This window comes from Entelurus aequoreus, linkage group LG25, assembly GCF_033978785.1.
Source record: "Entelurus aequoreus isolate RoL-2023_Sb linkage group LG25, RoL_Eaeq_v1.1, whole genome shotgun sequence".
Lineage (NCBI taxonomy): Eukaryota > Metazoa > Chordata > Actinopteri > Syngnathiformes > Syngnathidae > Entelurus > Entelurus aequoreus.
The window spans coordinates 3,973,614-3,989,910 of record NC_084755.1 but is presented as its reverse complement, the minus strand read 5'-3'; the positions used below and the strand labels follow the sequence as shown (position 1 = coordinate 3,989,910).

Genomic DNA, 16,297 nt, shown 5'->3' with positions numbered 1-16,297 from the left:
TACAGTCGTGGAATTAACACATTATTATGCCTAATTTTGCTGTGATGCCCCGCTGGATGCATTAAAGTTCAAGTTAAAGTACCGATGATTGTCACACACACACTAGGTGTGGCGAAATTATTCTCTGCATTTGACCCATCACCCTTGATAAACAATGTAACAAGGTTTTCCAAAATAAATCAAAAATGCCAACATGGCACCGCCATATTTATTATTGAAGTCACAAAGTGCATTATTTTTTTTTAACATGCCTCAAAACAGCAGCTTGGAATTTGGGACATGCTCTCCCTGAGAGAGCATGAGGAGGTTGAGGTGGGCGGGGTTGGGAGGGGGCGGGGTTGAGGTGGGGGTGGGGGAGGGAGGGGTGTATATTGTAGCGTCCCGGAAGAGTTAGTGCTGCAAGGGGTTCTGGGTAGGAATGTCCGATAAATGCGTTAAAATGGAATATCGGAAATTATCGATATCGTTTTTTTTACTATCTGTATCGTTTTTTTTTATTTTATTTTTTTTATTTTTTTATTAAATCAACATAAAAAACACAAGATACACTTACAATTAGTGCACCAACCCAAAAAACCTCCCTCCCCCCATTTCTTTCTGTTATCAATATTCTGGTTCCTACATTATATATCAATATACCCTGTATATCAATACAGTCTGCAAGGGATACAGTCCGTAAGCACACATGATTGTGCGTGCTGCTGCTCCACTAATAGTACTAACCTTTAACAGTTAATTTTACTCATTTTCATTAATTACTAGTTTCTATGTAACTGTTTTTATATTGTTTTACTTTCTTTTTTATTCAAGAAAATGTTTTTAATTTAGTTATCTTATTTTATTATTATTTTTAAAAAGTACCTTATCTTCACCATACATGGTTGCCCGAATTAGGCATAATAATGTGTTAATTCCACGACTGCATATATCGGTATCGGTTGATATCGGTATCGGTAATTAAAGAGTTGGACAATATCGGAATATCGGATATCGGCAAAAAGCCATTATCGGACATCCCTAGTTCTGGGTATTTGTTCTGTTGTGTTTATGTTGTGTTACGGTGCAGATGTTCTCCCGAAATGTGTTTGTCATTCTTGTTTGGTGTGGGTTCACAGTGTGGCGCATATTTGTAACAGTGTTAAAGTTGTTTATACGGTCACCCTCAGTGTGACCTGTATGGCTGTTGACCAAGTATGCCTTGCATTCACTTGTGTGTGTGAAAAGCCGTAGATATTATGTGACTGGGCCGGCACGCAAAGGCAGTGCCTTTAAGGTTTATTGGCGCTCTGTACTTCTCCCTACGTCCGTGTACACAGCGGCCTTTTAAAAAGTCATACATTTTACTTTTTGAAACAGATACCGATAACTTCCGATATTACATTTTGAAGCATTTATCGGCCGATGATATCGGCAGTCCAATATTATCGGACATCTCTACTGATAATGGCTCATTTTCTTGTACCAAAGAGTTGTGTGTGGATGATTTGCTCACCCCTCGCTCTGGCTTGGGCTTTTCTCCCCTTTGGGCTGGGCCACACGGTAAAGAGCCTTCTCCAGCAGGTGTTCTCTGAAAGCCTGCGTCACCTGAGCCAGAGGGTCCACTGCAAGGATATGTTAAACAACCATTAATAACAGGAGTATTTCCCACAACACACACACACACACACGTTTACACATGCATCTCTTTTTACCTGTATTGCCTGCCTGGCTGTAAATGCTCTCTTTAGGGACGCTGCGAATGGCCCAATCTCCATCCACAAAGAAGCGGTGGCCGAGAGGTTGACAGAGCCACTGCATGGCTGGAGGCACGCTGCCGCTAGTTGACAGACACGCCTGGCGTGCACTACTCAGGAAAACCCGCTACATGAAAAAATGGAAAACACAAAAAAATACTCAACATCTTGTGAGCGGGTTTTGATACGAATGGTCATGTTTTGTCCACATAAATATGCATAATTGTTCGTCTAACAAAGCGCAACAGCAGCGAAATTTAAGCATTGTGCTAAAGCTGCTGAATGAAGGATGCTCAAGACACTTCAAATGTATCTTGTGGAGGTAATTAATAACAAGGTTTCACCACATCTGTTAAAAGCCTACTGAAAGCCACTACTAGCGACCACGCAGTCTGATAGTTTATATATCAATGATGAAATCTTAACATTGCAACACATGCCAATACGGCCGGGTTAACTTATAAAGTGACATTTAAAATTTCCCGGGAAATATCCGGCTGAAACGTCGCGGTATGATGATGTATGCGCGTGACGAAGTCAGTTTAACGGAAGTTATGGTAACCCGTAGAATCCTATACAAAAAGCTCTGTTTTCATTTCATAATTCCACAGTATTCTGGACATCTTTTGCAATTTGTTTAATGAACAATGAAGGCTGCAAAGAAGACAGTTGTAGGTGGGATCGGTGTATTAGCAGCGGACTACAGCAACACAACCAGGAGGACTTTGTTGGAGAGCAGACGCGCTAGCCGCCGACCTCACCTTGACTTTCTACGTCTCCGGGCTGCCAAACGCATCGGGTGAAGTCCTTCGTCCTTCCGTCGATCGCTGGAACGCAGGTGAGCACGGGTGTTGATGAGCAGATGAGGGCTGGCTGGCGTAGGTGGAGAGCTAATGTTTTTAGCATAGCTCTGTGCGGTCCGGTTGCTAAGTTGCTAAGATAGCTTCAATGGCGTCGTTAGCACAGCATTGTTAACCTTCGTCAGCCTGGAAAGCATTAACCTTGTATTTACATGTCCACGGTTTAATAGTATTGTTGATTTTCTATCTATCCTTCCAGTCAGGGGTTTATTTTTTTTGTTTCTATATGCAGTTAAAGCACGATGCTATCACGTTAGCTCGTAGCTAAAGCATTTCGCCGATGTATTGTCGTGGAGATAAAAGGCACTGAATGTCCATTTCGCGTTCTCGACTCTCATTTTCAAGAGGATATAGTATCCGAGATGGTTTAAAATACAAATCCGTGATCCACAATAGAAAAAGGAGAGAGTGTGGAATCCAATGAGCCAGCTTGTACCTAAGTTACGGTCAGAGCGAAAAAAAATATGTCTTACACTGCATTCTAGTCCGTCACTCTAACGTTCCTCGTCAACGAATCTTTCATCCTCGCTCAAATTAATGGGGTAATGGTCCGAATCGCTCTAGCTGCGTTGAAAACAATAGGAAAATATGAGGGAGTGAACAACTGCCCGGTAGGGGCAAGGGTTTTTTTTTATCAGAGACCAAAAGTTGCGAACTTTATCGACGTTGTTCTATACTAAATCCTTTCAGCAAAAATATGGCAATATCGCAAAATGATCAAGTATGACACATAGAATGGATCTGCTATCCCCGTTTAAATAAAAACATTTCATTTCAGTAGGCCTTTAATGCCACTGTTTATTGACCCAGCGGTCATTTTCTTTTTGTAAACCACTAACAATAGTGACGGTAAGTGGAGCATTTACATTATGTTTAAAGTTAGTGCGGATAACAATACTTGTACAGTCGTGGTCAAAAGTTGACATACACTTGTAAAGAACATAACGTCATGGCTGTCTTGAGTTTCCAATAATTTCTACAACCCTTATTTTTTAGTGATGGAGTGATTGGAGCACATACTTGGTCACAAAAAACAGCCGAACAGCTCCATTTTTGTTTCATCAGACCACAGAACTTTCCTCCAGAAGGTCTTATCTTTGTCCATGTGATGTCAGATGAAACCAAAAAATGAGGTGTTTGGTCACAATACCCAGCAATATGTTTGAAGGAGAAAAGGTGAGGCCTTTAATCTCGGGAACACCATTCCTACCGTCAAGCATGGTAGTGGTAGTATTATGCTCTGGGCCTGTTTTGCTGCCAATGGAACTGGTGCTTTACAGAGAGTAAATGGGACAATGAAAAAGGAGGATTACCTCCAAATTATTCAGGACAACCTGAAATCATCAGCCCGGAGGTTGGGTCTTGGGCACAGTTGGGTGTTCCAACAGGACAATGACCCCAGACACACGTCAAAAGTGGTAAAGGAATGGCTAAATCAGGCTAGAATGAAGGTTTTAGAATGGCCTTCCCAAAGTCGTGACTGGACAATGCTGAAGAAACAAGTCCATGTCAAAAAACCAACACATTTAGCTGAACTACACCAATTTTGTCAAGAGGAGTGGTCAAAAATTCAAGCAGAAGCTTGTGGATGGCTACCAAAAGTGCCTTATTGCAGTGAAACTTGCCAAGGGACATGTAAGCAAATATTAACATTGCTGTATGTATACTTTTGACCCAGCACATTTGCTCACATTTTCAGTAGACCCAAAATAAATTCATAAAAGAACCAAACTTCATGAATGTTTTTTGTGACCAACAAGTATGTGCTCCAATCACGCTATCACCAAAAAATAAGAGTTGTAGAAATGATTAGAAACTCAAGACAGCCATGACATGATGTTCTTTACAAGTGTATGTACACTTTTGACCACGACTGTATGTCCTGTTAAAAAAAAAAACATACTGTACAAACATTTTATTTATAAATGAGCACAATTCTTATTGAAAGGGGATAAGACAAGAACATCTACCGTATTTTTCGGACTGTAAATCGCAGTTTTTTTCATGCAACTTATACTCAGGAGCGACTTATATGTGAAATGATTAACACATTAGCGTAAAATATCAAATAATATTATTCATCTCATTCACGTAAGAGACTAGACGTATAAGATTTCATGGGATTTAGCAATTAGGAGTGACAGATTGTTTGGTAAACGTATAGCATGTTCTATATGTTATAGTTATTTGAATGACTCTTACCATAATATGTTACGTTAACATACCAGGCACCTTCTCAGTTGGTTATTTATGCCTCATATAACGTACACTTATTCAGCCTGTTGTTCACTATTCTTTAGACATTTTAAATTGCCTTTCAAATGTCTTTTCTTGGTGTTGGCATTTATCAAATAAATATCCCCAAAAAATGCGACTTATACTCCAGTGCGACTTATATATGTTTTTTTCCTTCTTTATTATGCATTTTCGGCCGGTGCGACTTATACTCCGGAGCGACTTAACACTACCGTTCAAAAGTTTGGGGTCACATTGAAATGTCCTTATTTTTGAAGGAAAAGCACTGTACTTTTCAATGAAGATAACTTTAAACTAGTCTTAACTTTAAAGAAATACACTCTATACATTGCTAATGTGGTAAATGACTATTCTAGCTGCAAGTGTCTGCTTTTTGGTGCAATATCTACATAGGTGTATAGAGGCCCATTTCCAGCAACTATCACTCCAGTGTTCTAATTAGGGATGTCCGATAATATCGGCCTGCCGATATTATCGGCCGATAAATGCGTTAAAATGTAATATCGGAAATTATCGGTATCGGTTTTTTTATTATCTGTATCGTTTTTTTGTTTTTGTTTTTTATTTTTATTAAATCAACATAAAAAACACAAGATACACTTACAATTAGTGCACCAACCCAAAAAACCTCCCTCCCCCCATTTCTTTCTGTTATCAATATTCTGGTTCCTACATTATATATCAATATATATCAATACAGTCTGCAAGGGATACAGTCCGTAAGCACACATGATTGTGCGTGCTGCTGCTCCACTAATAGTACTAACCTTTAACAGTTAATTTTACTCATTTTCATTAATTACTAGTTTCTATATAACTGTTTTTATATTGTTTTACTTTCTTTTTTATTCAAGAAAATGTTTTTAATTTAGTTATCTTATTTTTTTATTTTTTTTTAAAAAGTACCTTATCTTCACCATACATGGTTGTCCAAATTAGGCATAATAATGTGTTAATTCCACGACTGCATATATCGGTATCAGTTGATATCGGTATCAGTAATTAAAGAGTTGGACGATATCGGAATATCGGCAAAAAGCCATTATCGGACATCCCTAGTTCTAATGGTACACTGTGTTTGCTCATTGGCTCAGAAGGCTAATTGACGATTAGAAAACCCTTGTGCAATCATGTTCACACATCTGAAAACAGTTTAGCTCGTTACAGAAGCTACAAAACTGACCTTCCTTTGAGCAGATTGAGTTTCTGGAGCATCACATTTGTGGGGTCAATTAAACGCTCAAAATGGCCAGAAAAAGAGAACTTTCATCTGAAACTCGACAGTCTATTCTTGTTCTTAGAAATGAAGGCTATTCCACAAAATTGTTTGGGTGACCCCAAACTTTTGAACGGTAGTGTATACTCCGAAAAATACGGTATGTTATCTAGCCTGGCTGGATTTGTTTTCAGTTCTATTCACATGTGAACAAAAGGGCAAAACTAGCAGAGAAAAGTATGCCCTTTTTAGAAAAAAAATACCTGTTTTCATGCAGAAATTGTGCAGCTACACAGAATGTGACAAGCATCCAGGCAAAAAATACAGCTGACATTCGCAGACAAACAAATGAATGCTGACTAAAAGGGCACGTACGGAGGTGAAGTGCAGGATCCTTGGCAGGCTGGCTTTGACTCGGAGCGCTGCAGAGACGTACACCTCAGCCAGCGAGGCGACAGGCAGACAGGATCCAGCGCACTCCGCCAGGTTGACTGCGCTCAGAGCCATGTGCACGGCTGACAGGTGGCTACCGTTCAGCTTACCTGCATGCAACAAAACAAGACAGACGAATCAATATCGCAATACGTCGAGAAACATACCCTTGAATCTACTTCGTTGGTGTCAAATCGATATGGCTCCCTGGATTGTGAACAGACCCGTCATGTGCAGCTGGTGAAGGCGGTGGTAAACCAGGGCAGCGTCCCTGCTGCTCTTACAAGCGTCCTCCTGCAGAGGACGGTTGGGTCGGAGCCCCCCAGCCCGGGTTGCCAGCCAGCGGCCCACCCAGAGGCGCTGGAGGCAGAAGCGGAGGAGGGACCACAGCGCGGCACAAGCCAAATCCATCTGGGACGTAGGTAAGGGACGACCAAGAGCTTTCAGGCAAGTCCAAAGGTTCTGACTGGCCTGGGCAAAATCCCCCTGTGAAGCAAATGACATAAACAGATTTTTTAACCCTCATACTCCAACTTTCACACATTTTTCTTTCTTATGCGTCACCTCTAACGCTAAATGATTAAATCCTCGTCAACAAGCCCTACTGTACATACTCTCGCCAGGTCCAGGTCTGCCTGCTTGCGGTGCCTCCAGAACAAGACGGAAGACCCAGAATGGGGTCTGGTTACAGGCTCTCCGTACACCAGCAGTCGGATCAGAACGCCCGACACCAAAATGCCGTTCAAAAGCCACACCAGTATCGTTGGTACCATCCAATCCATCCAGCCCCACGAGTCAGCTACAAAGAAGGGACATTTCTGTGAATGGCGTGACAAATTGAGCGCCGTTTATGATACAATTTGATGCATGATATGGCCGGTGTCCCTAATGATGTTTAATAATTTAATATTGCACCTAAAATAGATGACAAAATGTTTTCCCAAAAAAACAGTATTAAAACAATACATCATTGCTATACAGCAGTGTTTTTCAACCAGTGTGCCGTGAGATACAGTCTGGTGTGCCGTGGGAGATGATCTAATTTCACCTATTTGGGTTAAAAATATTTTTTGCAAAGCAGTAATTATAATCTGCAAATGATGTGTTGTTGTTGAGTGTCGGTGCTGTCTAGAGCTGGGCAGAGTAACCGTGTAATACTCTTCCATATCAGTAGGTGGCAGCCGGTAGCTAATTGCTTTGTAGATGTCGGAAACAGCGGGAGGCAGTGTGCAGGTAAAACGGTGTCTAATGCTTAAACCAAAAATAAACAAAAGGCGAGTGCCCCTAAGCAAAGGCTTTAAAGCCTAGGGAAGGAAGTGCAGAACAAAACTAAAACTGAACTGGCTACAAAGTAAACAAAAACAGAATGCTGGACGTAGGGATGATGTTTGATAAGGAATTATCGAGTTTGAGCCTATTATCGAATCCTCTTATCGAACCGATTCCTTATCGATTCTCTTATCGAGTCCAGATAGGTTGTTGTATATGGAAAAAAACACACAATATTTGGTTTAACAAAAGCTCACTTTTATTATATAATAAAAAAATAAAATCTAATAAATAAATAAATATTGACTGTTACCCACCTAAAAAAATAAAATAAAATAAATAAATATTGACTGTTGTTACCCAAAGTATATTAAGTGGGATTTTTCAGAGAAACAAATATATACAGTAACACAAAAACAAGCTGTCTCTGTGATCACTATAGGTGTATAAATAATAATATAGTGTTAAATAAAATCAGTCCCTTGGGCACAAAACTGGAAATAATACAGCTCTCCAAAAAGTGCACTTCTGCTGCTATTTGACATAACTGTTTGTTATGATGCTTTGACATTTTTGCACTTTATTTCTTTATTGAAAGAAAATTCTATGAAGAGAAAAGTTGTTTGCAAATGTGATTACAATGCTAAAAAAGGAAAAGTTAAAGCTAAAAAAAGAAATACACTTTATTGAGTTAACATTATTTCTTTATAGGGGGAAAAATGTTATGAGCGAGAGAATATAACAACTACACTACCCAGCATGCAACGGGAGTTACGAGCATGCGCGGTAGCCCCGAAAAGTGTTGCATGTTGCCACGCTGTGAAAGTAAACGTCAAGAACTCAGCCAACACGCCTCGTCTGCATTATTTATAATTAGACAGACAACACATCTACAGTGTGATTTTGTTTTGTTTACAAGGAAAGAAAAACAAAAGTTAAAAAAGGGAGATATGTTGTATATATATGTATGTGCTGCGGTTGTTTTAAGAACGTTGCGACAGCTGCCGTAAAGGAGGTGCGTTGCTAGCCTGGTTGCTATGTTTCCGGTTGGTCGTAAAAGTGTTGGTCATGTGTTTTACCCTGCTAAAATCTCTCAGTAAAGTTATTCGATGGTTGATAGCTTTTGTTTTGAACTTTATTACACCTTGGAGCGCTTTTTCCTTTCCATTGTTTTCCTGCTTTCGCTATCTGCACCTAATGACTGAGCTACGTGACGTCATTTCTTGTGATGTCCCACGGAGCATTTCTGGTCGGGACGGGATTCGAATAAAGAATCAACTCTTTTCCTTTACTATAGTGGTCTCGATAACAGGTACCGGTTCTCAAAAAGGGATTCGAGTCCGAGGACTCGGTTCTTTTCTTATCAAACAACCGGGGAAACCGGTTTCGAGTATCATCCCTAGCTGGACGACAGCAAAGACTTACTGTGGAGCAAAGACGGCGTCCACAAAGTACATCCGAACAATGACATGACAATCAACAATGTCCCCACAGAGAAGGATAAAAACAACTGAAATATTCTTGATTGCTAAAACAAAGTAGATGTGGGAAATATCGCTCAAAGGAAGACATGAAACTGCTACAGGAAAATACCAAAAAAGAGAAAAAGCCACCAAAATAGGAGCGCGAGACAAGAACTAAAACACTACGCACAGGAAAACAGCAATAAACTCCAAATAAGTCAGGGTGTGATGTGACAGGTGGTGACAGTGCACCTACTATGAGACAAGAGCTATAGTGATGCATGCTTGGTTATGGTTTGAATTCATATCCAACACTTGCGACAACGACTTTTTACTGTCAACGGAGTTTCGTTTTGTAATGATTTCTGCTGATGGTGTGCCTCCGCATTTTTTCAACGCAAAAAATGTGCCTTGGCTCAAAAAAGGTTGAAAAACACTGCTTTACAGAATCATGCATTGTTCCTTTACGGCAGTGTTTTTCAACCACTGTGCCGCGGCACACTAGTGTGCCGTGAGATACGGTCTGGTGTGCCGTGGGAGATTGTGTAACTTCACCTATTTGGGTTTTTTGCAAACCAGTAATTTTAATGTGCCATTGTTGAGTGTTGGTGCTGTCTAGAGCTCATCAGAGTAACCGTGTAATACTTTTCCATATCAGTAGGTGGCAGCAGGTAGCTAATTGCTTTGTAGATGTCAGGAACATGGTTTGTCATGATCACAATATGCGGGAGGCAGGTAAAAAGATATCTAACACTTAAACCAAAATCAAAAACAAAAGACGAGTGCCCCTAAGAAAAGGCATTTAAGGTATAGGAATGGCTATGCACAACTAAACTAAAACTGAACTGGCTACAAAGTAAACAGAATGCTGGACAACAGCAAAGACTTACAGTGTGTGGAGCAGACGGCGTCCACAAAGTACATCTGTACATGACATGACAATCAATGTCCCCACAAAGAAGGGTAGCGTCCGCACAACTTAAGTAGTCTTGATTGCGAAAACAAAGCAGGTGCGAGGAATAGCGCCCAAAGGAAGACATGAAACTGCTATAGGAAAACCCCAACTAAACAGGAAGGGCCACCAAAATAACAGCACAAGACAGGAACTAAAGCCCTACACACAGGAAAACAACAACAAACTCAAAATAAAGCATGACAACCTGGTGGAGTTTCATTTTTTACCGTTTTCTGCTAGTGGTGTGCCTCCGTATTTTTTCTATGAAAAAAATGTGCCTTGGCTCAAAAAAGGTTGAAAAACGCTGCTTTACGGCATCGCTGTTTATTACTCCTTATAAACATCTGGTATTCTCTGGTGTCCATCCGGGTTGCACGATATAAACAATATAAATGACATAAATATGGCCGAAAATAAAGCTTTTACAACGAGCTAATGCAACGAAATTTCGTTCTTATCTGTACTGTACAGTTCAAATTTGAATGACAATAAAAAGGAAGTCTAAGTCTAAGTCTAATGCAGACCCCAGAAGAAATCACACAACGTCCGACGCTATTTTTATCTTGTATTACCAATCTTATGATAAACAACGGCATAATTCCAACAGGTTTTACCTCACACGAAAACACTTTAGTCTCCCTGAGTCTTCGCTTCCCCGCTGGACACACAACAACACTTCCTCATTCTCCACCAATCACCTTTCAGGCACAGACGGTGTGTTTGCAAACATGGGAAAAACTGACATCAAATCCAAACCACTTGAACATAAAAGATTAACATTAGCTGGTCGTTACAATATGAATTGATAAGGGACAAGCGGTACAAAATGAATGGATATATAGCCTATTATTTGCACACTATTGACAAAGGATCAGTGTTTCCCACACATTCATTTATTTGTGGCGGCCCGCCACGAAAGAATTACGTCCGCCACAAATAAAAAAAATATATATATTTTTTTTTTATATTCCTGTCCAGCTTCTCAGGCAAATCATATAGTTGATGTAGATGCCCATATAGGCTGTTCAGATTTACTTTACAAAAGAGAAGTGTAGGATACTTCTCTTGTTGCCTTATTTGTATTTGACCACTACTGTTTTCTGTTTGTTTGTTACTGACTGTGGCAGGACACCTCTGCCTCTGTTTCACTTTATGTTGCTGGTAAATAATATGGTTGTAGTAGTAGGCTAAAGTTAAATTATTTAGTATGCACTAATTAAAGAGGCAGAGCTTTAAGAGACATTTTAGCTTTTATATTTTATAAGATATATTTTTTGTAAGAACCACAATTAATAAATATATATTTTAGTGAATAACTTATTGTTCAAATCTGCATATAAATATGTACATAAAGTGTTGCAATTATATTGTAAAATGGATGGATGGACGTTTAAAACAAAACTGTTATTATTAATGAGTAAGTATACATTTTTTTAGCCTTTTTAGAGAAAATCATATTGTAGTAAATTATGCAAATTACTCGATGATGTCATGTGACCACGCCCATAACCACGCCCCCACCGCCACAGGTATCTTGGCAGTTTATAGGAAACACTGAGGATGTACCGAAGACCTGTCAACGGCAAAAAGACTTTGATCACCAAAAACCGCGCTACTGAAACTTGATGTAAACAAAAGGCAAGCCATTGTCCGGAGCATTGTCAGCATGTCTGTGATGTGGACGTGATTGTTATATATACTGGAGATATACCCGCAGACCACCATTTACAAAATGTGCAAACATTAAGAGGGCAGTGGCGGCTTTTAAAAAGAAAATGTCCAACCAGAGCAACAGCGCAAAGCAAGTGTTTGACGTCATGCTCTTTAGTCAGGGACATCAAGGGACAAAAGTATAGTCTCTGAACTTGAGTACATTCTATAATAATACCAGAAAAAGATGCCAGATTTATTGCTAGTTATTTTAATTTTTAAAAAGTCTGTAAAAACTTGAAAAAATCTTATCAAAGTATCTTGTACAAAAAGCAGAAACAATTGAAAATATGGAAAAACGATAAAAAAATATATTATAATACTAATTAATCAAAACAGATTTGTTTTAAATGAATACATTTTTTTAGCATTTTTAACGAAAATGATATTATCATAGCAAATTATGCAAATTACTCTATTACATCATTGTGGCCACGCCCCATAACCATCTTGACAGTTTAGGGGAAATATATGCAGAAGCACTGCAAAAACTGGAATCTAAGTAAGATGAAATATCTCAAATAAGGGTGATATTTGCTTATTTTCTGTCTGATAAGATCATTCTTCTCACTAAGCAGATTTTATGTTAGAGTGTTTTACTTGTTTTAAGTGTTTTGGTCCTAAATTATCCCAGTAAGATATTACAGCTTGTTGCTGAGATTTGATGACCTATATTGAGTAAAACATGCTTGAAACTAGAATATCAACTGTTGCAAAGCTGTGTCATCAACACTCACAAGTATAAAACTACTTTTTTTTTTGAAGTAATAATTTCTTATTTCAAGCATGAAAAAAAAAAATCATGACTTTGACACAATTGTATCGCATAATTAAAACAGATGACAGCCAAATGGACTTTGCTCTTGTATTTTCAATGAAACAATAGAAAATACGTACTCATATAGTAGTGTCCTTGGGCAGGACACTTCACCCTTGCCCCCGGTGCCGCTCACACCGGAGAATGAATGATGAATGAATGAGTTGTAAAAATGAATGATGGGTTCTCACTTCTCTGTGAAGCGCTTTGAGTGTCTAGAAAGGCGCTATATAAATCTAATCCATTATTATTATTATTAGTACAGTGGGCACAGTACAGTAAACTGACAGTTAATATTTAAACATTTAACATGTGACATTTCTAATAATTTTGAACAGAAATAGTCAGATAAATTCTTCAAAATTACAATTAAAAAAATGTTGGCCGGGGTTCCGGGCTGTATATATGCGAACTAATTGACTGAAAAAGCACGCACTTGGCGTGATGATGTCATGTTGTCGATGGAAAAATGCATTTTTAGACCATATGATTTGCCTGAGCGACTAGGAGACCCCGAGAGTAACAAGCGCTTGCCTTGTTGCCTTTCCATTAAGAACAATACATTCGTTTTTAGTATAAGTAAATGCAATGCCGAGCGCATATCATTATGTCAAGATAATGGCACTAGCATTTACTTCATTTAAGAATATTTTTCAACATATTGAGCAAAAAGGTCTCTTTTTTTTCTACCTAGAAAAGTGCACTTGTTATTAGTGAGAATATACTTATTTTAATGTATTTTTGGGTTCATTGAAGTTAGCTAATTTTACTTGTTTTGGAAAGTCTTGACAAGCCAAATTTTCTTGTTCTATTGGCAGATAATTTTGCTTAGTTCAAATAAAATACCCCTCATTGTTGTATTTTTTTTTCTTGTTTTTGAACACTGACTTTTTGCAGTGAGGCCGCAGTATATATTGTGATACAGATGTTATATTGCCAATCCCTAGTGTGCACGTATACCTGCAATGTCCAAGCCCAGAACACTCCTGCCAGCATGATGGGGTGTGCTCGCTGCACTACCGGCCGAGCTGCTCCCAGACGAGCAGAGCAGGGTCGCCAAGGGATTGAGAGACAGGAAGAGGAAGGTGAAGGCACACAGCGCCATGCGGGAGCGGTCCAGCATTCCACCGGCGCCACTACCTGTCGACGACCGGTCCAACACACCCGCGTTCGGCTGGTGGAAGACAAGGCAAGGAAGAAAAGTGATTCAAATTTAAGCGACTAAAAATGCCCTGGTGTATACTGTGCCGTGTGATTTATACATAAATCCTTGGGGGAGTTTTAGATTAAAATCGTCAATTCTGCATAAGATTTATTCGAGTCTGTCACAGAAGTACTTGTGCAAGATTACATGACGCCGTAGGCTGGCACCGGCTCTTAAATAATAAAAAGCAGAGAGTAGTTTTGTCATGGATGTGTTTATCATGCAATATTTTACACACACAGTAAATGGGTTCATACTTATGTAGTAACTAGGGATGTCCGATAATGGCTTTTTGCCGATATTCCGATATTGTCCAACTCTTTAATTACCGATACCGATATCAACCGATACCGATATCAACCGATATATACAGCCGTGGAATTAACACATTATTATGTCTAATTTGGACAACCAGGTATGGTGAAGATAAGGTACTTTTAAAAAAAAATTATAAAATAAAATAAGATGAATAAATTAAAAACATTTTCTTGAATAAAAAAGAAAGTAAAACAATATAAAAACAGTTACATAGAAACTAGTAATTAATGAAAATGAGAAACATTAACTGTTAAAGGTTAGTACTATTAGTGGACCAGCAGCACGCACAATCATGTGTGCTTACGGACTGTATCCCTTGCAGACTGTATTGATATATATTGATATATAATGTAGGAACCAGAATATTAATAACAGAATGAAACAACCCTTTTGTGTGAATGAGGAGGGAGGTTTTTTGGGTTGGTGCATTAATTGTAAGTGTATCTTGTGTTTTTTATGTTGATTTAATAAAAATAAAAAAAAACAAAAAAAAAAACGATATCGATAAAAAAAAAAAACGATACCGATAATTTCCGATATTACATTTTAACGCATTTATCGGCATCCCTAGTAGTAACATATTTTATTATGTAATGTTTATCATATTTACCTAATTTTTGCTATAGAAAGTTCCTATCAATTATATGCGTATGTTTTTTTTTATTATTCTTGGGCACAGGTTCGGTGGCCACGGATGAAGCGCTGGCTGTCCAAAGTCGGGACCCGGGGTGCACTGCTCGCCTGTGCATCGGTTGGGCACGCTGCTGACCTGTCTCCGCTCGGGATGGTCTCCTGCTGGCCCCACTATGGACTGGACTCTCACACTATTATGTTAGATCCACTATGGACTGGACTTTCACACTATTATGTTAGATCCACTATGGACTGGACTCTCACACTATTATGTTAGATCCACTATGGACTGGAGTCTCACACTATTATGTTAGATCCACTATGGACTGGACTCTCACACTATTATGTTAGATCCACTATGGACTGGACTCTCACACTATTATGTTAGATCCACTATGGACTGGACTCTCACACTATTATGTTAGATCCACTATGGACTGGACTCTCACTATTATGTTAGATCCACTATGGACTGGACTCTCACACTATTATGTTAGATCCACTATGGACTGGACTCTCACACTATTATGTTAGATCCACTATGGACTGGACTCTCACACTATTATGATAGATCCACTATGGACTGGACTCTCACACTATTATGTTAGATCCACTATGGACTGGACTCTCACACTATTATGTTAGATCCACTATGGACTGGACTTTCACACTATTATGTTAGATCCACTATGGACTGGACTCTCACACTATTATGTTAGATGCACTATGGACTGGAGTCTCACACTATTATGTTAGATCCACTATGGACTGGACTCTCACACTATTATGTTAGATCCACTATGGACTGGACTCTCACACTATTATGTTAGATCCACTATGGACTGGACTCTCACACTATTATGTTAGATCCACTATGGACTGGACTCTCACTATTATGTTAGATCCACTATGGACTGGACTCTCACACTATTATGTTAGATCCACTATGGACTGGACTCTCACACTATTATGTTAGATCCACTATGGACTGGACTCTCACACTATTATGATAGATCCACTATGGACTGGACTCTCACACTATTATGTTAGATCCACTATGGACTGGACTCTCACACTATTATGTTAGATCCACTATGGACTGGACTTTCACACTATTATGTTAGATCCACTATGGACTGGACTCTCACACTATTATGTTAGATCCACTATGGACTGGAGTCTCACACTATTATGTTAGATCCACTATGGACTGGACTCTCACACTATTATGTTAGATCCACTATGGACTGGACTCTCACACTATTATGTTAGATCCACTATGGACTGGACTCTCACACTATTATGTTAGATCCACTATGGACTGGACTCTCACTATTATGTTAGATCCACTATGGACTGGACTCTCACACTATTATGTTAGATCCACTATGGACTGGACTCTCACACTATTATGTTAGATCCACTATGGAC

At 39.1% G+C, this 16,297-nt stretch overlaps 1 protein-coding gene across 1 annotated transcript in view; it reads right to left on the bottom strand.

The window, feature by feature from the left end:
• The window catches only part of LOC133642889 (sterol regulatory element-binding protein 1-like), a 65,072-nt gene that overhangs the window by 25,192 nt on the left and 23,583 nt on the right, over positions 1 to 16,297 (bottom strand). The window contains exons 8-13 of the mRNA XM_062037302.1: positions 13,672 to 13,885; positions 7,112 to 7,296; positions 6,722 to 6,983; positions 6,441 to 6,607; positions 1,692 to 1,860; positions 1,493 to 1,601 (exon numbers count right to left, since the gene is read on the bottom strand). Of these exons, the coding sequence (XP_061893286.1) occupies positions 1,493 to 1,601; positions 1,692 to 1,860; positions 6,441 to 6,607; positions 6,722 to 6,983; positions 7,112 to 7,296; positions 13,672 to 13,885 (1,106 nt within the window). The remainder of the gene's footprint in view (positions 1 to 1,492; positions 1,602 to 1,691; positions 1,861 to 6,440; positions 6,608 to 6,721; positions 6,984 to 7,111; positions 7,297 to 13,671; positions 13,886 to 16,297) is intronic.